Source organism: Amphiura filiformis, chromosome 11, assembly GCF_039555335.1.
Source record: "Amphiura filiformis chromosome 11, Afil_fr2py, whole genome shotgun sequence".
NCBI classification, from domain to species: Eukaryota; Metazoa; Echinodermata; class Ophiuroidea; order Amphilepidida; family Amphiuridae; genus Amphiura; species Amphiura filiformis.
This window is the reverse complement of record NC_092638.1, coordinates 7,865,149-7,890,457: the sequence shown is the minus strand read 5'-3', so window position 1 is coordinate 7,890,457 and position 25,309 is coordinate 7,865,149. Positions and strand designations below refer to the sequence as shown.

The 25,309-nt window shown below is 36.5% G+C and overlaps 1 protein-coding gene across 1 annotated transcript in view; it reads right to left on the bottom strand.

Annotated features, from left to right (window-relative positions):
* The window catches only part of LOC140163913 (uncharacterized), a 68,307-nt gene extending 43,410 nt beyond the window's left edge, over positions 1-24,897 (bottom strand). Inside the window, exons 1-4 of the mRNA XM_072187218.1 lie at positions 24,758-24,897; positions 21,016-21,213; positions 17,209-17,331; positions 11,230-11,298 (exon numbers count right to left, since the gene is read on the bottom strand). Of these exons, the coding sequence (XP_072043319.1) occupies positions 11,230-11,298; positions 17,209-17,331; positions 21,016-21,213; positions 24,758-24,850 (483 nt within the window). The 5' untranslated portion in view covers positions 24,851-24,897. The remainder of the gene's footprint in view (positions 1-11,229; positions 11,299-17,208; positions 17,332-21,015; positions 21,214-24,757) is intronic.
* Positions 24,898-25,309: the final 412 nt, after the last annotated feature.

Sequence of the window (25,309 nt, the reverse complement as noted above, 5' to 3'; positions counted from 1 at the left end):
AATATATCACTCTTCACTGGCATCATACCATCAACACTTAAAAAAGCTAACGTTATTACCCCTATCTTCAAGTCTGGTGATAAACATGACTTTACCAACTATAGGCCCATCTCCATTCTTCCAACTATTTCCAAACTTCTGGAAAGAATTGTATACATCAGGATCCAAGATTTTATCACCCACAACAACATACTATAACCAAACATCAGTTTGGTTTTAGACCAGGAAGGTCCACCAACATGGCAGTAAATGATCTCTACTGCAGGATTACTGACAATCTTGATCAGAAACTGCACACAATTGGAATCTTTTTGGATCTCAGCAAGGCCTTCGATACCATAAACCACACTATCCTTCTTGATAAACTTTATCATTATGGTATCCGGGGCCTTGCTAATGATTGGATCCAAAACTATCTCTCTGGAAGAAGCCAAAAAGTCATGGTTAATGGTGTTTGCTCTCATTCTTCTGATGTTACCTGCGGTGTTCCCCAGGGATCAATTTTGGACCCTCTTCTTTTCCTCCTCTACATTAATGACCTTCCCTGCACCACATCTATTCCACATTTCATATTGTTTGCTGATGACACCAACATCCTTTTTGCACACCATGACCCAAAATTACTCGAATTAACTATAAATAAGGAACTAAAGATAATATCTAACTGGTTCAAACTAAATAAATTGTCACTAAATATAAAGAAAACGAATTATATTGTATTTAAAAATAAACATAGTAATAAACCTGATATTTCATGATATAAAAATAGATAGCACACCAATTGAAAAAGTAAATACAACTAAATTCTTAGGCCTGCTTATAGATCACAACTTATCATGGAACTCCCACACCCAACACATTTCAAAAATAGTTTCCAAATACAACGGTATCATTCATGCAAGGTCCGCAATTCATCCCCTCATCTTCACTTTTCACCCTCTATAACTCTCTTGTTCTTCCATACCTGTCTTCTGATTGGTGCTCTTGTGTGGGCTGACCCCAACAACACCAACTTACATTCGCTATTTCTTCTTCAAAAGAGAGTTATTAGAACTTGCACCTACTCCCTATGGCTTGCTCATACTGACCCTCTATTTTCCTCCCTTCGCACTCGAAAACTCTATGATATATACAAACTTCAATTTGGCTCTTTTATGTATCAGTTTCATAATGGTCTTCTCCCTCCAGATCTTCTACATGACAATTTCTTTAACGTAGATGTATCTGCTCATTCTTATAACACGAGACATGCCAATGAGCCATTCATCATCCATACTAACACTATTTTAGCTGGCAATACTTCTAAAACCAAAGGACCCCTTCTCTGGAACACTATTCCACTCAACATCAGACACTCTGTGTCCCATGTTGCTTTTAAAAGCAGGTTGAAAAAATCTATGGTCCTTGAGTATGAATCGGCGTAGCCGCTGCCTATACTCGAAGCCTTACGGTACTTGTACTGGATTGTTAATTTTGCTTCATTGTTACCCCTTTTCCTTACTCTGGTTCCTTTGTGTGCTTTAATTGTCATCCATTGTCTGCCTTCTTACAATAGTACCCACCGAGCTTCTTCACATTACGGCCCTATTACTGTTTCGTCAAAATCACCAGAAGCCTTCGACACTTGTTCCATCTTGCTCTTGATTTAAGTAGTAGCTATGACCCTCACTATTCTCCTCTATCTCTTTCATTCCTCTCCCTCTTTCCTATTTTCTTCTCTTTCTCTCTCTCTCTCTCTCTCTTCTTCTTCTTCTTATCGGATAATGTGTGTGTTTGTCTGTCAACGAGGTCTCTGCACCCCACGCCCCGCGTTTAGCAGAGTCCTCGTCAATCATCTTTTCCCCTCCCATTTTCATTTTGCTCAACAACCTAATTCTAAAATATAATCTCTGTCATCATGTATAGCCCCTCTCACTGTAAAGTATGCAGAGATTGACTCATTAACATTATTATCCATTGTATCAATGGTCATTTATGTATTTTGTACAATCTAATGTATCATACTTATGATTCTTATCATGCATTACTATGCATTATATTATGCATCCATTGTATCAACAAACATTTAAATGTACTCTGCCATCACTATAAAAGATTTAGAAATATTATTATTATACTATTTTATCATTATGTTATTATATTATATTATCATTATGTTCTTATAATATTATATTAAAAACATTAAAAATTTTATATTTATTATCATGTATTACTATGTTATATTTTGATAGTATGTATTATTCACTGAGCGTGTTTGTAGAGAGCCAGCTTATCCGTTGTTAGGCGCTTATCATCGTAGAAGTACTTCAAAATCAATTGCCATTGCAGTGTGGTATTTCCGTGATAAACTACTACAAGCACGTTCGTAATATCATTATGCATTTAAAGTGTATTTTGGTCAATCATACATAATAATGCTATTCTATTACCCTAAGACAGAGAAATTGAAAAACACTCGGACGCAAAAATTGCATGCATGTTGGCAATCAGACACGACAACCATTTATTGACTTTTGTTTAGGACCCGCACCAAGTACCTACACTCTCAGCCGTACTATAGCAAAATATATAATAGGAGATTCTCTAATCGAGCGAACAATACCCAACCCAAGACTCTAGCGATACAACGACCAAAGGCGCAGAGAAATCTCGTTTTGGAGACTCTCAATATATAATAGGAGATTCTCTAATCGAGCGAACAATACCCAACCCAAGACTCTAGCGATACAACGACCAAAGGCGCAGAGAAATCTCGTTTTGGATAAACCAACACGTGATCCAAACATGCATTCGGGTAGCCGCCACCCAAGCTCAAATTCTGAGCGTTTGACCCCGAACCCTTGGATCATTAAATCCAATATATAATGGCTGGAAACTCAACAATAAATTACGGTACTGGTGCATACAGGTCAGACGCTCCCGAGTGGAACAATTCTCGAGACTCTCAACAGGTGATCGACCTGAAGTTACAAAGGATAAAGTATTAATGTTAGCATTCTATGACATGTACATATATCATAATAAATAAATACAGAAAAGATAATTCAAAACCCAGCATTATTTTCTTTTGCTTACTGTGTGAAGTCTTTGACCTTATAAAAGACTACTTTACTGTTTTTGATGACACCTGTGCCTGCATGTAACAATACGATTGTCAATTCCTGTACATATTAAGAATTATATAGTTTTGACGACTTACTTTCCCTCTTGAACTATCATCCTAAAAAGGTTGATACAGAATAATTATATAAACATTTATGTAGCAACATATTGAACACATGATCTAATTAAACAGTGTACATTGTATCTTTGAAGAACTGAGAAAGGGAAATTAATTGCAAGTCACATGTAATTTTAATGATTGGCGTCAACTCTTTATTCCTCCCTCCTTATCTACAGGGACCATAATTCTTGATTTTTCTTTTTAAACTTACAGACACTTAAATGCTTTAATTAGCTATTTAACACACTACCATGTAGTAGATAAAATATATCTGTATTTATACAGGTCATTATCTCATTACTGTCACACATAATTATATTTTACTTCCTTCTCACATGTCCACACAGGGAGCGGTGGGTGGGAAGATTTTTTGTTGTTATCGTGTCCAATACAAAACCAACAGTGAATAAATCACCAACTAATCACGCTCGAAACCCGCGAAAAATCCATTGGTTCCCGGTTAGAGCCAAACAATACAAATTTATCTGCATGACAATGATTGACCTCTGACCCAGTAAACAATAACATGGATTAGCCCATTTCTTAGCTAGGGTAAATTGAGTTTAACTTGTTGCACTGTGTTAAACTTTATTACCCTAAGACAGAGAAATTGAAAAACACTCGGACGCAAAAATTGCATGCATGTTGGCAATCAGACACGACAACCATTTATTGACTTTTGTTTAGGACCCGCACCAAGTACCTACACTCTCAGCCGTACTATAGCAAAATATATAATAGGAGATTCTCTAATCGAGCGAACAATACCCAACCCAAGACTCTAGCGATACAACGACCAAAGGCGCAGAGAAATCTCGTTTTAGAGACTCTCAATATATAATAGGAGATTCTCTAATCGAGCGAACAATACCCAACCCAAGACTCTAGCGATACAACGACCAAAGGCGCAGAGAAATCTCGTTTTGGATAAACCAACACGTGATCCAAACTTGCATTCGGTAGCCGCCACCCGAAGCTCAAATTCTGAGCGTTTGACCCCGAACCCTTGGATCATTAAATCCAATATATAATGGCTGGAAACTCAACAATAAATTACGGTACTGGTGCATACAGGTCAGACGCTCCCGAGTGGAACAATTCTCGAGACTCTCAACAGGTGATCGACCTGAAGTTACAAAGGATAAAGTATTAATGTTAGCATTCTATGACATGTACATATATCATAATAAATAAATACAGAAAAGATAATTCAAAACCCCACACAAGGGACTTATTTTATAAGGAACTTGGTTAACTCCCCCTTAAACTTGTTTGTTCACTTTGCCGCACGGATACCATTACCTAAACCTCCTCTAACACTCCTGGAGGATACACAATGGAATGAGGCACATGTTTAAATTTGACTAAGCGCATTTGAGAGCGTCTGCTTGAATACCAGAAACCACATGGTGATGGATGAACCAGATATATCTGCCTATGTTTGATAATGCTACTGATAACTAACTGGTGCCTCAATGAAGGATTTTATTGTTGGCACATTGAAATATAAATCACCGTTTGGCTCTGTGCCACTAATTGTTCATTAGCATAAAACAGCACTAAAATTTCTTTGCTGGATATTGACTGTAATCCATATAATTCTCCACAATAACACTACTAATTGTGCTGGCTCTATATGCTGCGAGATACATTGACCTCTATATTGTATGTTCACAATAGGATATTGAAAGAAATCAACGCGATAACTAGCCGGCTCAAGCAAACCTCACAAAAAACTAGAAAAAATGAGGGCATAGTACTTGGCCCCAGAGTCTAGCTACCCCATGCCAACCTGGAGTTGATTCCTACTTCCCTTTAACACAGACTTAATCAAACAAAAACCAGCACGATTGACTCAATGTTATTAATTTCAAATGTACAACAGAATATATGTGTTGTTGAGATATATAACCCCCCTATAGTCATACTATTACATAGCATAAAGCACATCAATATAATATCAGAGGGCTCACAACTGTATAAATTGTTTCTTGTAAGATTTTACGTTACCATGCAATTCAATTTTTAGAAACCCAGATATTAGTGATATTCCAAGTCCCATGAGATTCATTTGTCCAATGGAACTTCCCATGTTGACCCTTTTTTCGTCCAACTCTGCAAAATTGTATAAATTGTTTTTGTATATGTTGTCCACTACCAATGCGAAGTTGGATGAATTTACGCCTCTTTTAAGTTAATTCTTCTTTCTTCAAATGTATGAAGAAGTTGATTTGAGCTTTTTGATTATCAACATCATGATTTCTTTCGTACTTTTAGTTACCAATTGAAAAATCTTTTCGTCTATCTCAGGCAGAAATCGGGTTATTCTGTTGTGTAGTGAAATAGACCTTGTAATCCGAGTAAGACACCCTAGCCAGTACACTTACGCACAACCGCTTTTATACGGAACCCAGTGATTGGGTTGTTTAATTCCATTTTAAGCGTCGGAAATATGGGACCAATGTGGCTAACAGCATTCTGCCTGATGTCTTGCTTTATTTTATTCTATTTCAGCACTCTCGGCGTTCATCGACCCTTTGTTCCTGAGTTGCCTTACCAAAGCGCCGGTCATGGCTAAATCATGCACAACCCATCTTTCAAATTTCCACTACTCGACATCGAAGGAATGATCAAATTAATATTTCCCATACAAAGTTCAACTGCGGTTGATCAAACGATGCTATTATATAGACCAAGAGAAGCCTTAAAGTGTTAACTTTTTACGTTAGCTGGACTCGAACTTGAACTTATTTGGTTCAATAGACTTCTGACAGTACAATTTGTGTAAAAGATGCATGCTCTCCCTTGTATTGCTCGTGCGTAAGTTCAGTTTACGCAGATGACACAAAATTTTCAATATGCTTCGCTGTGCATGTCAAAGTCTACTGTCGCCTCACACAAAGTCTAGTAGTCACTAGCAATTATATGGGTGTCCAGGTGTACATGTACATACAGGTCAGGCTTGTTTCTTACCACCAGCATCAAAGTGTCATTGATATCGCCTGCAATATAAATAAAAGAAAGAAAAAAGAAAGAAATGGGAACCAACCTGCCAGCACATCTATACTAATTACCCTGTGTAACTTGAATAAACCTCCTCGATTTTGTTTGTGATCCAACACAAGTTATCAGGAGACAGATGAATATTTAATTTGTATTAATTTCTTTCCCTGACCATTTTTATGAACCGTCGTGTTATGTGGATAAGCATGACAAATTATTTGTGCGATCTACTCTCATACAAATTTAACCCTTTCAAAATATGACATTTACTAATTACTAATTCCAGAAACTGAAGCAATCTTTGCCTTAATTACCCTTAATCCACAATAAAAATGCTTTGACACAATATATCCTTGTCATTGTATCACAAATGCAAGGGATGAGGGAACACATTTTCCCAATTTTCACACAATCCGGCTTTTACTTACTTGACCTCAAGAATTTTTGATCCCCGTTTTTCATGAAATCCTTCTCTACATTAATTAGTTCTTTGACCCTGCTTAACGATTTTTCCTAATTAGATATCTTTATATTGGTTTCATGACCAACCAATTTATTTTACTTTACTTTAAATTGACCCCTTGTAGCCAACAGGGCGATGACCAATGTATTTGCGGCACTCATAACTACTCCTCCTTAAATCACCATCCAAATATTTGACCTGAGATTTACCACAAGATTATTAAACTATCCAAGATCCTTCTTCACCAAGTTTTATGATCTAAATCTACCGTTGAACTTCTGAACTTCACATTACTAATACCATCAAGTTCTATAAAGACTCGAAGAGCTCGTCCACATTCCCGTTGAGCCTGTGATCAAAGCCTAACGAGGGATGCAAGGTTAAAAAAGGTATGCAACTATGATCAAAATCCCTCACACAGACCGTAACACACATGATAAACCCTGGTCTTTCATTATTATTATTATTATTATTTTTTTTTTCAATCCAAATCCAACTTTCAATCCAAATCCAATCCAAAGAAAAGAGCATTGCAATTATTTATTTATTTATTTATTTATTTTTTTCTTCTCCATTTTCAATCCACATCCAATTTTCAATCCAAATCCAAATTCAATCCAAAGAAAAGAGCATTGCAATTATTTATTTATTTATTTATTTTTAATCCAATTTTAAATCCAAATTCAATCCAAATCCAAAGAAAAGAATATTACAATTCCAGTCCAATCAAATTTCCAATCCAAAATTCAATCCAAATTCAATGCAAAGAAAAGAGCGTTGCAATGTTATTTATTTATTTATTTATTTTTCCAATTTTCAATCCACATCCAATTTTAAATCCAACTTCAATCCAAAGCCAAAGAAAAGAACATTACAATTCCAGTCCAATCAAATTTCCAATCCAAATCCAAAAACCAATTTTTAAATCCAACTTCAATCCAAATCCAAGGAAAAGAACATTACAATTCCAGTCCAATCAAATTTCCAATCCAAATCCAAAATCCAAGTATTCAATAACAATTCTCGTCTAGGGACATATCGAGGCTATCCTTGTTTTTCGATACATTTTGTCTACAACCCGTGACTAAAATTAGACCTACACTATATGACCACTTTATGGATGAAACTAGGTTACCTTTTAAGTAAGGCATTATGCCACAATCAAACCAAATTCAACCAAACAAACAAAACTAATGCATTACCGACTCTGTCATGTAAATTATATACGTTTTATGCAGAGTAAGCTTAGACATAATCGTCCATTATGAAGGTAAATATCCAAGGGTAAATATACTCATGATACCCTTCCTTTCAATAAGCCACAAAAACCTGGCCTGCTAATGTTATACTAACATTTATCACCTAAAATATGCTTGCATTAACATAAAAAGGTGAAATCACACCTAGAAATTGTCTAAAATTTTACCACAAACGCATGTCGCTTAAATTCGCCAGGGGGTGACGGGCTGTCTTTACCCCATTTTGATTGAACGAGGGAGACGGAAATTGCACCAGGATTTTTCCCGATTTTTTATGGCTAAAATAAATTGCCTTTGTGAACTATTTTGCTACAAGTGGCGTTAAATATTATCATCTGCCCACCGTATATTTTGCTACTTAAAACTATTATCATTATTAGGGATTTCCCAACCCAAACACGTAATCGTTGACCGACATTATCATCGTCTTACATCTTCCCTTTTGTTATTCTATTTTTATTGCTTTTGTTATTTACAAGTAGGAACATAAAATTGACCATCTGTAAATTTTCTACTTATGATTTTCCAGCTTTTAATACGTAAATTCGTAAGCCAAATGATCCCAACATTTTTTGAGTTTTAACTATAAAAGGGATCCCTTGAATGAAAACCACATTAATTTCAAGAAAACTGACAATATTTCTTGGCCTGCTTGAACTGAATTCGGCACCAAATTAAAATCGACTGTCAACTTTACCCTAAAAACATATCCGATGCTGAAAAAAAAAACCTACTTAAATGAACCGGCCTTAATCAAAAGCGATAGTTTAATTTGCTTAAATTTTGCCATCCCGAATTCGAGCTGCCAAACTGATTCGACAATTGCTGTCACTATGGTAATATTTGGCCAAATTCGCCGGGTAAAAACTATGGCTCAAACTATGGCTCAAAAATTACGCCATTGATTTGCAATGGAAAGTCATTGTTTGCCAATCGGGATATCGATTGATTCGCCCATGTCAAATTCTCAAGGACCCTGACGTCATAATGAGCGTGTCTTTTATTACGCCTTGCCTTATTTGGATAATGGCTACATGTGCATTGTAAAACCCTGCCCCTACATAACAATTACACCTCATGAATTATTCATAGAACCACACTTGGTAAACAAACATTAATATTAAATCGTAAATCCTTAATCCACAGGAATTGCAAAGTTTTGGAGCACTTTTCGGTAATGCAAGAAAACACCATTAAATATTATTTAGATGCATTTAAATACAATTTCGACTCCGCATTATACATAAATTAAATAAATTTATTCTCACCCGGATATTTCTCCGTCTAATCAGAAATTACTCAACCACAAATTTCATGAAGTCTTGAAGATGACTGCTTTGCGTGCATGTTGTGCTGTTCAGTGGGATTAAGTCTACCGTAATTTTCCGGGAATTTTCCACGACGATTGTATAGAATACTGACTTGGCTAGCTCACAAAACGTGCACAAAATGTTGATATTACTACATGTATCAATATTTTTTACATCCAAGTTTTAGCACTGCATGCCAGCGCCGAACTCGCCACCAATTATACATAGCGCGGCATTAAATTCGGAACCTGAATCCTGATTATATTGTTGTGCAGTAAGCAGAAACAAGGTAGAAAAATCAGCGCGTGTCCTTGTTATTGATGCAGTAAACGTGCACATTTTAAGCTTCCCAAAGCTTGATTTTTTATCATCAATCAGTCAGTTGTTTATGTCTTATACAGTTGCTGTTGATTTCTAAGAATCGGTAGCCAAAGATTTTTGTTGTTGTCGTGTCCAATACAAAACCAACAGTGAATAAATCACCAACTAATCACGCCTTGAAACCCGCGAAAAATCCATTGGTTCCCGGTTGAGCCAAACAATACAAATTTATCTGCATGACAATGATTGACCTCTGACCCAGTAAACAATAACATGGATTCGCCCATTTCTTAGCTAGGGTAAATTGAGTTTAACTTGTTGCACTGTGTTAAACTTTAATTTAATTATATTGATTTAATTGTTACTGCCTAATGTATTGATATTTATTTATACCAATGACTCTTGTTTACATTTAATTTTGTTACTTTGTTGAGCTATTAGTATCACTTGTATATTGATGTTGATGATTGATGAAAATAAAATATGAATGAATGAATGAATATGAATGAATGAATTGTTTTATTTTGTGTTTAGAAAATATACATCATAAGCTTTAAAATGGTATATTATTTGACTTCAAACGATATTCAGTAGCGGGATTATGGTTTGTTGAACTTTGCTCCTTCAACAAAATAGTAGTTTTTTTCGTTTCTACGTGTGTCTCTTTTTCCACATTGCTGGCAATAAATATCAAACAGTCATAATTGGCGGTCATTTCAAATCATCCCCAAGTCAACGAGGTTCAAGAAAGTTCTCTCATTGTTAATTGTTGGTTATACATACCTATACAAAATACAATACCACTTGAACAGGATTTAGCCAAAGCAAATAAAGACCAGAGCTATTAAAAATTCTATTGCCATCTAAGGTAGAAGCTTATTATCCTCTTCAATAATAGGATTATTGATTGGTGTTTGACTATAAAAATGAGATAGATGCCGCGCCAGCTATAGAGATGCTGATGAATACGACCGGCATACACATTTTACACTGTAACTCAGAATACAATTTAGGGAATTTACGGCTCATTCGAGCTGTACGGTCACATATTAATTGGTTCATAAATTCAAATCAAATAAGTCTTATGCACAGTTTTTGTATTTTGCAAGTATATAAAAAGCTTGTTAACAAACTGATCATCTTATTTCCATATCATGATGCACCAATTTCTTAAAATAAGGACGTAATTACGAATAACCCGTAAACGTGGTCTAGTCGAAATCTGGCAAATTTCACTAACATTTGTGTCTTTTGAACCCTTCGATGCTTTCTTCTCATATAAAACATGTTTTATTTTGCTTTGAAGTCCCAAGGTATGTTAGGGAGCTCAAATAGGAACAAAATATTTATCCTGAGTAAGCAGTTGGACAACCGCATCTTCAAAACATTTTATGGAGATTATCCAAAGCTACAATATGGTGCTTGTAAACATTCAGCTTCTTTTGGTCAAATAACTTGTAATTTGTAGCCAAGATTTAAGAGCATAATCATGTGTAATTTTAATATCCTGGCATGTAAGATTATAGAGATGTGACGATGGAGGTAGAACTTTTTGAATGACCCTCGTATATTCCAACACCTGCTATATATATATATCCACCTGATTCCATTTTTTAAAACACTAGTACTTAATAAAGCTGGAGAACCTACCTTTGGATCTGTACAATTCTTGGGGACTATCAAGTAGTATTTCTTCATCAGTTCTATCAAAGCCATTTTCTATTAAAAGAAAAGATTGTAGTAGCTTCACATGTACATGTTTGTTTCTGCATATGCATTGGCTTAATTACAACCAGAGTTGTAGTCAATTTCACCTTGCAAGTACTGACAGCTTTTGTGCGATCTTGGCCCGATAATATGGTCCAAGACCATAGGGTCCTGGACCATGATCCTGCACCGTATGGCACATGTACAGGAGTATGTTTGACTTATAAATATTTTCAATTTAAGTACATGCTCCAGGAACATGTTTGACTTAGAATGCTCCAGGAGCATGTTTGACAATGGTCCACCGTCCTGCACATATGGCACAGGAACATGTTTGACTTATAAATATTTTCAATTTATCTACCAAATTATAAATTGCTTGATACGTACATTTTTGACTTAGAGACATGTTCCAGGAGCATGTTTGTCAAATATTTAAGCATAAAACATTGTATTAATTTGTGCATAATTGATAGATTTTCACATCTGATCTTTTCAGTCACCGTACTCCCTCTGTTAGGTTCCCAAGTGGACTACTTACTTTAGATTGTGGTTAACATGGATGAGATTGTCAAATTTCTGCATGGCCTACTAAAATTGGCCATGATGTAATGCATCTTTAAATGGATGGCTTGTGATTGGTCACCCAGATCTCATTATGGTTTAAAACCTCTGGGCACGTGCCATTACCATTAAGTACATCGTACACAACTATCTATAATAAATTACTGAGTTTTTCGAATTTGTAAGGCTAAAAACTTCTACGTTTTACATTTTTTCGGAAAACAGATTTTTGCGTTGCGTAGAGTAAAGTTGTCCGCACCCCAATAAAACGTCCAATTTTGTTTTTGTTTACGTTAAGGGTGTCAAATTATGTTAATTAGTTTCAAAGGCAGTGACAGCGCACCTGCATGCTACAACTTTTCACCCCAACACAATACACTAATGTTGACATAGCCTGAATTTATAGGCCTTCTATCCTGTCATCGGTGTGAGGATATTATGCCTGTAGTCTCAACTATTACATGACACAGTAGAAGCAACTATTACATGACACAGTAGAAACTCAATTAACATCTATTGTTTATTCAACTAATTGATCAACATTAGCATGTATTCTGTGTTCTTATGGAGAACCTATAGTTAAAGTGAAACTTTTGAAGGACAAATTAATCAGGGTTGCCAAACCACACCATGAATAGGCCTACTCTGCGTTGTGGTAGTGCTATGTTTAATGTTATCAGCATAATGTATGATCAGGTATGATCATAACTTTATATGAAATAGAGTGTAAGGAAATGTGAATAAAATTGTTTCAGCTGCACAGTGGTGTAGCCAGGACTTTTTCAGAGAGAGCGAGGGGGGGGGCAAGGCAAATTTCATGGGGGGGGTTGTCATAAATGGGCTAAAGAGTACTGCACAGTGGTGTAGCCAGGACTTTTTCAGAGAGAGAGAGAGAGGGGGGGGGGGGGGGGGGGGGGGCAAGGCACAAATGGGCCACAAATGGGCTAAAGAGTACGACAAATTTATCAAAAATGGGCTAACAAATAAAAAGTACAACAAATGCATAGAAATCTAAAATATCAGATCAGCCAGCAGGCCACAGGGGGCCAAGAGGGATGTGAATAAAATTGTGTTCATCTGCTCAGTGATGTAGCCAGGACTTTTGCAGGAGGCGGGGGAAGAAGGTACATTTCAAGTTCGAGGACAAACTTGGATGAAAATGATAAAAAATGAGCTAAAAGGTACAACAAATTTGTCCAAAATGGGCTAAAAAGTACTGTAGAAACAAATGCATAAAAATCTTAAATATCAGAGCGACCAGCATCCCACAGGGGCAAGACATGATCTAATTGCAATTTCAAGCCATTGATTTATATGGAAAAGATACTAAATATTATCTAAGTTCTAAATGATCATCTCCTCTCATACCATTAATCACATTAATTAAAACATTTACATGTACACAAAATGTACAAAATTTACCAACCGCAAAAGACCCTGACCGCGAAAGACGGGTGACCGCTAGTCTTAATAAATCTATTAAATCTAAATCTATATCCAAATCTCTATCATGCTTAACGTATCACTCAGTATAATACAACTAAGTAATGCTGGTGAAATCTGCATAAATGTTCTTAATAACGTTATTTTATTTTATTTGATTATGTAAATATGATTGTAAATAGTTTTGATTGGAATATTGTAATGGACATAAGTTTGATTTTGTGTGCATGTGTGTGAGGGTATAATGTGTGATATGGGTGTGGGCGAGTAGGAGTGAGAGGGATGAGAGGGGTGTGTGCGTGGCTGGGGTGTGTGGGGGTGTGCGTGAGTGGTTTGTGTATCTTTTGAATCATTGTACATAATTATTTTATATTATTGTTTCCTATGAGTTGTTGTTTTTAATGTATTTCTTTTGTCTTTTATATGAATGCACCGCCAATATAGGCATGTGCCGCTGATACTAAAGCATTCGTTCAAATAAATAAATAAAATAAAATAAATAACACATCTGTGGAATTTGCGGCGCTTTGTGTTGGCGCAAAATTTAAACAATAACATAGGTGCATGACGTACAGCTAGTGCATCTTGTACTTCCTTGCTTTGTGCTTGCGATTAAATTTGATTTAAAAACAAGTGTGATTGACAGGGTGTGTTAGGGACAAAGTCCCTGATCAAAAATCCAAAGTACATAGTCGAATTTTTACTCAGACTTTCGTGATCAATAAACTGGTAGAATCTAAAATCAGATTTTGAAGAAAGCCGTATAATAATTATGCCATTAAGATCATATATCATTCAATAATATAAGCCTACGTATACTTTACTTTTACTATCATATAAACTTTTTTTTATAACCGTTTACTAGTATTTTGATGTAATACACAGTATAATTTTGAGATCACCTGAATGCGTTCATGATTAATAACATATTTTATTAATCAAAAATAGATTATGGCATAGTCTACAGTCCACATAGAAATCCACTTGCCCGACTTGATATTTAACTTGCCCTGCTTTTTCCAGTGTAAAAAGGGCCAATAAAATTGAAAAGAGGGAGATTTCCTTTGTTTTAGCATTTTGGGCCCTGGGGCCCGTAATAATTGGCCTATAGGGATCATGTACATACCGTCAGGTATTATAATGCTCAAGTGCTATCATTATACCAGCTCAGAGCGCTGTAGCTAAAACAGCAGGCTCTTTGTTTTAGTGTTTGAGACAGTAGGGCCCATAATATTTGGCATATATATGTGATGCGATCAAGCAAAATCAGTCGGAACTCGGAAATATTGATTTTGAGATATAGCCAAACAAAGTGAACATTTCCTTTTGTTTTCTATTGTTTTGGGAACTCTATAATCGCTCATTATCTTTGGACCTGGCTGTTCAATTTCAAAGGGGTTTTCTGCAAAATGCTGCAGCTTTGTAAATGCTTTTTACTATCCTATAAAAAACTGAAAATTTAATATTTTCGAGTTCCGACTGATTTTGCTTGATCGCATCACATATATTTATATGTAAAAATACAATGCTCAAATGCAATCAGTGTATCAACTCTGTGTTCTGAAGTCGCTTTATTTGCTGAGAAACAGTCGGCACTATGCGGCTCATGTACTACACATAATGCTCAAGTGCCATCAGTGTACCAGCACAGAGCGCTGTACATTAATGTAGCTGCTTTATTAACTGTGAAATGACTGGCCCATTGTTTTAACATTTGGGCCTCTGGAGCATATATATTCCCTTGATATATCAACCATTTTGAGGTGACTTATGACAAATTTACAGATTTGATTTAAATTTGATCAACCCCATACCTATATATTTTTGATGGAGGAACCAATGACTAAAACCTTAAGTCTTTAGCTTGGGTCCGTGCTTGCCACCTACATGTAGCTAGCTACAATCATAGAATTTAGTCTTGGGACAGTTTAGGACCATGAACTAAAATCGATCCCCCTTACCCCTGTAACAATGTTGATTGGGGTCTTATCATTAGACTCCGTGTAGGAGTCTGCAATATTGATTGGTGGGGGAAGGGGAGGGATATAGCTTACAGGAGGGTTGAAGCTACACGTAGAACATTATTTGAAAAACGTCCATCAAAATTTATGTGACTGGGGATGGAAACAAGGAGTAAAATTGACCACGTGTCCCAACACAATAATTTTAAGATTGTCTGTGCGAAGTCGAAAAAAAATCGTATAAATTTCTTCTTTTTTTTTGTCATAACTTTTTTATTATTAGCCCTATTGAATCCATATTTTCACCAAATAATTTTAATATTATAGCGCCACTGTCAAGTAATGCACATTAAAATTCTAGCGATATTTAGGGATCGGTCATAAGAAACATTCATATTGCAAATTTTTCCCAGTAAAGCAGCATGGCAAATAAATATATAACAAAATAACAGAAGTACATATAATAAAATACCCCCCAGATTTAATATATGACATTTTAAAATATGTACCATTTATCTTAGGATACGTGTATTTAATAACAGAGACATGTCAATTTGAATTAAAAGAAGGTAAAATTCTACTTTATAGGAGAGTACAGTTCAGTTAAGCCTACTTGTGCGCACGCTTGAACACATTGATAGGAAAATCACATTAAAAACAATACTTTTAATGTAATCCTTATTTCTTACAGCTTAATATGATTTAAAAGCACATAGTTGGAAATATAAAAAAATATAGGGCAGTGGCGAGTCTCGAACTCGGGACCTCTCGGGTCACAAGCGAGAATTCTACCACTGAACTATTAAGGACGATCTATTATGAGCACGGGAAAAGTAATGGTATAAGTATAATACTGTTGGCATATATGATGGTTAACCAACTCGGTTAACCCGTATTCAAAAGCATGCAGCAGAACCGAATGACCATAACAAATAATAAAAGTATTATTATATATCTTTTAATATAATGGTGGGTTAATCGCCACTAGTGTGTGTCATTCAATGAGGGTTAACCGTAATGAGGGTTAACCATATTGGTTTACCATTGCATAACCACATGCTTTAAAACAGAACGCTAATAGACGCAAGAGCCGATTTACTATGTCGCGTGGTGTGTGTGTGGGATCGGGGTGCTTGTAGGATTGAAGGTGTGGAGGGTGGCTTTTAATGGGTGCGTTATTAGAGTATACATGGTTGTGCATGATTTCTTGTCATTTTATTGAACTTGTGACAACTTTACATGGAATTTTCGTAAATGTCCATTATGTTGACCTTTTAATCTGAATTTCTGAATTAATTCTGAACATTCCCTAATATTCTTGACCGCAATTTGTATAAAAGATGGTTGACAGATATATTTAAATAATATATTATTGATACGAAGAAATTAATATTTCAAAAATAAAATATATCCCTGTAGTTTTTGGTTTTTGGCGAGCCCAATTCATTGGGCCGCCTTTATTCCCCTGATAATAAATAGTATGACATCACAAAAATCACTCCCCATGACATAATTCTTACAGCTGTATTGGCTTCAAAGTTCCCAACCTTCTTTTAACATTGATATGTCTCAAAAATGTACGTCAAGTTAGATTTTGTACCCAGTACAATCTAAGACCATTCTGGTTAGTACAAGTACATGTGAGTTGCAGTGTTAGTACACTCCCATGGTTTGCACACTGCATTAGTTTTTATTTTGTCTTATTCCCCACATCAAGTTGGTATACCTGGCTCCAATATGGCTGTCATGATTTTGATGTTTGTAGTATCTATGCTCATTGTACAATAATATTACTTTAATAATTTGTCATTTTCTATCTGTGCGATTTGTTATATAAAATCTTTTCAATGTTTTCTTTTCATTAAACTTTAAATCATGTGTAATTTGATTCGGGCATTGGCCATGATTTTTGAATTTAGTAAGTGCAAAATACTATAAATGACATGTTTAATACCTGCTGCTGATTTTCTTCTTCATCCTCTGATTTCAGAAACTCTCTCCACATGAAGGTGATAAGACTGTCCTCAAGTATTCCTTCATTTTCTAGTCTTTCCCATGCAGGCTTGTCTTGAGCACGCTGGAAAATTCAAGTAAAAATGACACTTTTGAAGTGGCAAATATCTACAATGCTTTGCCCTGTATCTTTGGAAACCATAAATATTTTAGAGGAGGATGAGCCACGTTCATCATGCTCTATTTCCACCTCGGTTGATTCACCTCAATTGACGCTCACACATTTGCGTACGCAGGTGGGGGGGATGTTACGGGTGTGAAACACCCCCTTGGGTTTGTCCAAAAAATAAAATGGGGGGAGGTAGAATTTATAGAGGGATGAGAAAGAGGGGGAAGAGGAGAGGTGGGAGATGAGCAAAGCATAGGGGACATTATCACAATTATCATAGCTAGGCCTATAGATGCCTTAACAACCCCCCCCCCCACAAATTTTTCTCACCCCTATACTTGATATTGACTGGCAACGTACGTAAATGTGTTCATTGTTGATACATGTAACAGCTCACAGCTCACACCCCCAGCCCACACCCCCTCCACATCATCACACCCCTACCCTGGCAACGTATGTACATAAAGGTTTTAATTGTAATTGACATGGATATACATGCAACACCAACACCTCTCCACATCATTACGCCCCACACCCATACCCCGGCAATGTACGTAAATGTTTTAATTGTCAACCCCATCATCAAGCTTACAAAACTGCATCTCTTACACCGCATTGCGCCATGTTATATTGTAGTGTCTTTTACAGAAAAATTATGAGGCGTCTAAAAGCATATCAGCTGAAAACCGTTTGCAATTTGTTTCTGTCAAAACATGGCCCAAGTACGCAAGCTTATGCACTTCAGATGATTTTTACTTTGTAATCTTAATCTAATCACTTTTCAAAAGAATATGTTACAATAAAGCAAATTTAGACAGTATTTTGCATTGAAAATGCTGTAAACCCTGGCGGGCCAGCCCCCCCCCCCAAAAAAAAAGAGGAAAGGAGAGAAGAGAAGAAAAAGAAGGGGAAAAAGAGGACTGAAGAGAAAAGGTTAAATTGCACGTAATTGAGTAGGCCCATGCCTAAAAAACGGAAGTAGGCCCTATAATATACAGGTCTGTGATTATTTTTAAGCATTGCTTGAACATGCTAAACGCGGGTTCTTGGCCCAAAGCATGTTAAAATTACTGCGGACCCGCCAGTATCAGCCGCGGATCCAGAGAGAAAAAAATACGGGGGGCGCAAAATACATGAGATTTCTAGAGGGCGACGAACTATATGGCGCTGAAAGCGATCATGGCGTCAGCGCTTATTGCCGACATAGGGGGTGTCTGAGGGGGATGTGCCCCCTGAGAAGTGAGAAACTTTTGCAAAATTAAGACCAAATTGTGGACCATTTTGACACTATTATTGTGTAAAATTTGAGTTTGAAAGAGCGGAAAATTTGTGAAATGACCATAACGGCTATTTCCTATTCGTGGACAAGTTTTCAATATTATAATATAACGGCTCATTTCCTATTCGTGGACAAGTTTTCAATTATTATAATTGTATAAATTTAATTGCTTATGCTGACGTTAGGGGTGTCTGAGGGGATGTGCCCCCTCAGAAGTGAGAAACTTTTGCAAAATGAAGACCTAATTGAAGCCATTTGGTGGACCATTTTGACACTATATTGTGTGAAATTTGAGTTTTAAAGAGCGGAAAATTTGTGAAATGACCATGCCGGCTCATTTCACATTCGTGGACAAGTTTTCAATATTATTGTATAAATTCAATTGCTTTAAACATAAAGTTCCGGGTATCCAAAGCATAAAGAAAAGGACAACATCTTTATACATACGCAGGGGGGTGTCTATATTGTGTGAAATTTGAGTTTTAAAGAGCGGAAAATTTGTGAAATGACCATGCCGGCTCATTTCCTATTCGTGGACAAGTTTTCCATATTATAATTGTATAAATTTAATTGCTTATGCTGACGTTAGGGGGTGTCTGAGGGGATGTGCCCCTCAGAAGTGAGAAACTTTTGCAAAATGAAGACCTAATTGAAGCCATTTGGTGGACCATTTTGACATTATTATTGTGTGAAATTTGAGTTTTAAAGAGCGGAAAAATTGTGAAATGACCATGCCGGCTCATTTCACATTCGTGGACAAGTTTTCAATATTATTGTATAAATTCAATTGCTTTAAACATAAAGTTCCAGGTACCCAAAGCATAAAGAAAAGACAACTTCTTTATACATACGCAGGGGGGTGTCTAAGTTGGAAAATTGTGCAAAAAGAAGGTCCAGTTGAAGCCATTTGGTGGACGATTTTGACACTATTAAAGTATTATTGTGTAAAATTTTAGTTAGATAAAGTTCGAAATGTGTGAAAATGAAGGCCCAATCGAAGCCATTCGTGGAACATTATCATTATTCACTATTACTGTAGGCCTAATCATTATTATTCAGTTATTACTTAAAACAATATAGGCCTAAAGTGTACGGGTGTCCGAACAAAAGCAAAAACGTTGTTTACGCATACGTAGGTGTGTGTGAGGGGGAAAATTTTGTAAAATGAAGGACTCAATTACGCGCAATTTAACCTTTCTCTTCTCTTTTTCTCGCCTTTCTCTTCTCTTTTTCTCCTTTTCTCTTTCTCTCCTTTCCCTTTTCTCGTTTTTTTCTGCGGGGGCGCTACCCATCTTTCCTACTTTTGCCAATTTTACGGGGGGCGCGCGCCCCCTCCGCTCCCCCCCTGGATCCGCACCTGATTTACTGTATCCAGGGCCCGTCATATTTTGTTAGTATTACGACGGACTCTATGCTGTACTCAGCATCAATCCATGCATGCTTTAGTAATTGTAAAGTGTCAGTGGACCAGTGTAACATTTAAAATTGTGCAAATTGAGTTGGGGCCCTTTTTTCTGTTTAAAGCAAAGATTTAAATAGTTTAAAAATTATGAACCAAATGGCTTCAATTGGACCTTCCATTTTGCAAAATTTTCCAACTTCTGCAGAAGGGAAAACTTGTTCACAAAAGGCTTTATGGACCATCATTTCACAAATTTTTGGCTTTTTCAATCTAAAATTATTTTACACACTAAAAGTGCGAAAATGGTCCACCAAATCGCTTCAATTAGGTCTTCATTTTCTTACTTCTGGGGGGGGGGCACATCCCCCTCAGACACCCCCTGCGTAGTGGATAAACAAGTGGCCATTTTTGCTTCTGCTTCTGACATTTACCAATTTGTGTTTAACACAATTTATAGGCCTACAATTGAAGGGAAAACTTGTTCACGAAAGGCTTCATGGACTGTCATTTCACAAATTTTTGACTTTTTCAAACTAAAATTTTACACACTAATAGTGCCAAAACTGTTCACCAAATCACTTCAATTATTATGTCTTCATTTTCTAAAAGTTTCTTACTTCTGAACATCCCCCCTCAGACACCCCTGCGTGGCATCCCTTCACAAATTCCTGCGTACGAGATATGAGAGACAAAAATGTGTATTTGAAAGTGCCATAGAATACTGTGAGCATAAATAAGATAAATAAGAGGGTTAACCCACTTTCAACACATTTTTGCTTACAAAATACAAACAAAGCATCTTTCAGCCCTATTTTTTCACAGGGTCAATAAAAAAAGTCTTCCACTGATATCAAAATCTCAAATTTTGATGGGGAAAAATGTGCATCAGACATCCTCCTTTTTATAGTGTATCTATACTTTGTGCTATTTATGCATATGCTCCTATATAATTAATTACCCTTTTTTCCTTCTCTAGAATTGTGATAACACACTTGAATACATCAATAAGCCACTGCATATCCAATATCACAAGCTCACATAGAGGTGCACCTGCGTTTGGGAAGTACAAGATAACACCCACATCATGGTAGTACTGAAGCATGGTTCTTAAGCCATCTGAGTCTGAAATGTCTTTTGCACCTTCAAATGTTCTCACCTAAATGAAATGGGAAAAAAAGAAAGAAATAAGTACCAAAGTCATACCATCGCCGCTGCCACCATCATCAACACCAACATCACCACCACCAACAGCGTATACTATTTCATTATTCACTGGAACTCAAAGAGTTCCAAAGGGGGCCACTTGTCACTGGCCAGTGTCATCTGTATAAAAGGTTATTTTCAAGATGATTTAGCACTGTACGAACATTTATGTACCTAATATGAATAGGGTATCTAAGAAGGAAATGTGAGAAAAAGGGTATTCCTTACTCTATAAATCATATGTATTATGGGTCCTTTTGACTGAGAAAAATTTGTACAAATCAGATAAACTTTCTGGCCTTCTGAGTTAAAGTGATTTTCCAGTTGTAGGTATTTGTTTCTCAAATTCCAGGTTATATGCAGGGTTTATTATCAGGGGTGGGCAACCTTTTTAACTCGGTGGGCCACACATTCCAAATGAAAAATTATGCCGGCCGCAGATTTTATTAATAAGGGGTTTGATGTAATTTACAAAGTTAGGTGCAGGTTTCAGAGCATGTTCCAAGGCCGGGAAAATGTTGCATTTTGCTGGCAATTTTAATAGAGCTATTTCACCTAGTCATGATTGCCTACCCTCTCACTGTGTCTTAGCAGCTAATGTATATACATAATGAAGAAAGGAAGCAGCATATGCAATGATTCATTGACATGAATTTGGACATGAATGGGGTTTTCTTCAAAGTTTTTATTCAGCAGGTGTTTCAAAAATGGTAAAATCACTATAATAGGAGGAGAAATAAGGTTTGTAGCATGATGCTTAGTCCTTTCGTTGGCAAAATCCAGCCTCTTAAATGCAACCAATCTCTTGTGGCCACATTATGATTGTTACGCCTAGATCAAGATGCAAGATGCTTCAGCCTACTCATTAATCTGCGTGTTGACACTGAGCACTCTGTATTTTTACCAGGTATTACCTGGTAACCCACAATCTGATTCAGGCAACAACCAGCACGTTTCTACTGATGCTTAAAATAAGGGTTGTGGTGTGTACCGGAAGTACTGAAAATGTTTTCCTGACCCCCAAGCTGCTTTTAAGGTCACGATGTGATACATAAAATGTACATAAAAGAAGTTCAACACCCAGCAACCGTTAACCGTTGTGTTTCCACTGACACATTCCTGGTCGAATACGATAGGATTTCGGTCATTAAGCACGTTAACACGGCTACCCAATAGGGCTGGGGTTGAAAACTTAGTCTCCGGTCAGAGCAGGTAGTTGAATTCGAAGGCGATCATGCAAGGAGGCTTATAGGCTTGAAACAGGCACTGTCATTGATTGGTTAGGGTTAGTTTAGGGTTAGGATTAGGGTTATGAAAGGGCTTAGGGTTAGCTTACACAAAATAATTACATGAAGGTTGGACACCGCCCCCCTCAAGTAGCTTGTTGATTCAAAAGCTAGTGAGGGCTCACACATGTTCAGAGTGCCCGTCAGGCAAAGGCTAGAATATTTTCTATCTAATAATAACTGAAATCCTATCGTGATCGACCAGTAATGTCTTTCCTTTTGCGTGTTCAAAAAATAAATTTAGCAAAAATTCATTACTTGTTGGTGACACACTTTTCGAGATAATCGCAATTTTATGAAAAAATCTCCATTCACTGCTGTATTAAATGCAATCTTCAAGTTGAGCTATCTCTAAAACTATTTGTCTGGTACCCTTGAAATTCTGGGATCACGTGGTTGTTGCCATGGAGATCGTTATAATTGAAAGTGGCAATGACACCTTTTGAACTCTGGAAAGACCTCAAGACAAGCGCTCCAATTTTCGAATTCAGAACAAAATTTTCAACAAATAAAAAAAAAAAATTGTCATTTTATGCATGTGAAGGTGAAAATGGGAATTTTAGAAATTTTTAAAATGTTCCAAATTTTTACTTTTAAAATAAAAATAAAAAATCTTTAACATTCTGAAAATTGTGATTATCTTGATTGATAATTGATTATTGATAATCGATAATTGGTAATCGATAATCGATTATTGATTATCGATTATTGATTATCGATTATTGATTGACACCGCCATACAAATAGACAGTCCATAAGGAAAAGGCCCGATTTGAAATTCACCCCCCCCATCATTTTTAATGGTATTTGAATAGTAGGCCCAATCATGATTGATATTGATAATCGATTAATAATAATTGACAATCGATTATTGATTATCGATTATCAATTATTGATTATTGATTGACACCGCCATACACATAGACAGTCCGTAAGTAAAAGGCCTACGTAAGGAAAAGACGTGATTTGAAAATCACCCCCCCACATCATTTGTAATGCTATTTGAATAGTAGGCCCAATCATGATTGATATTGGTAATCGATTATTGATAATCGATTATTGAATATCGATTATTGATTATCAATTAGTGATCAGTGATTGATTATTGATTAAATGCAGACAAGATCATGCTACCGGTATAGGTATCTTCTACAATTCCCATCGCCTCCGCCATTCCTGGTCGAATACGATAGGATTTCGGTCATTAAGCACGTTAACACGGCTACCCAATAGGGCTGGGGTTGAAAACTTAGTCTCCGGTCAGAGCAGGTAGTTGAATTCGGAAGGCGATCATGCAAGGAGGCTTATAGGCTTGAAACAGGCACTGTCATTGATTGGTTAGGGTTAGTTTAGGGTTAGGATTAGGGTTATGAAAGGGCTTAGGGTTAGCTTACACAAAATAATTACATGAAGGTTGGACACACCCCCCCCCCTCAAGTAGCTTGTTGATTCAAAAGCTAGTGAGGGCTCACACATGTTCAGAGTGCCCGTCAGGCAAAGGCTAGAATATTTTCTATCTAATAATAACTGAAATCCTATCGTGATCGACCAGTAATGAGAAATACCGGGTGTCACACCACATCGTCTACCTCATGAGGTGGATCACGGTTGCCGGGTGTCCACACCGCATCACTCTGAACCGATCTGTTTCCACTGAGCACATTAACCGGTAACACTCTAAACTAAACCACATTACCCGCCAACCGTTCACCAGTATAAACACCCAGATAGATAAATGTTCACCCTTTTGGTCAAATGTATGCGTGGAGAACTCATTTCTCCTTCCTAGTGATTTTATCATTTTGAAACACCTGTGGATTAAAAACTTTAAAGAAAACCTCATTCATGTCAAAATTCTTTTCAACAAATTATTGTTTTGTACTGAATGCTGGTTGCAGGGGTAACTGAGGGATCAGAGACAGAAAGGTCAGGAAGAAAAAAAACCCAATGAAATCAATTATAACATTGTTTTGTACATTGCATGTATGGGATGTTGAAAACTGCAACTGTTTTGAAAGAAGCATTTTTTGAAAATGTGTGTTTTTTTTACCACAAAAATTGTTTTTGGAAATGAGACTACTTTGGGAGGGTAGAAAAACAATTCTTCTATTCACATATTTTTGAATTTTTCAAATGAACAAAATGTATCTTAAGTTATACAAAGAAATATTTTGTAATTTTAGGGGGAGGGGATTTTTTATAACCCTGTACCTTGTCAACTATTGTATAGCGAATGTCCTTTTCAACTGCTTCCTTTACTGCTCCTTCAAATGCCAACCAGCGGAGTGGAATTTCTTCTCCCATGTAGAGCTGTTGTTTTGCTACCTCAATAATCTTCTTCTTAAGTTTTGTAATCTGTGATTAAAACAAATAATTCACAGAGATAATCACATGCAATCCACTGATTTGCCAGATTTGTTCAGGGTGAACACAGAATAGTGTCACAAAATGACCTCATCTTTGGTTGTGAGATTTAAGCTCATCAAGTAACTCAACTAAGCAGGAAGCGATACCGTCTAGAAAGCACTATAAATAAAACACTATAATAAATTCATTTTACCTTGACAGTTGCAGGGGGTTGTTTTGAGTCCAATAGGGCCCAAACTTACGCTTGAACACGATAAATGCGATTGATTTTCTTACACATAAAAATACGGCCAATTCAGAAAGAAATTCTTGTTTATCGTATAGAGCCTACTATACACAATTACGTTTTGTTGGCTGCTGAACTTTTTTTTTTCACTGACATAGGCCTATGCATTT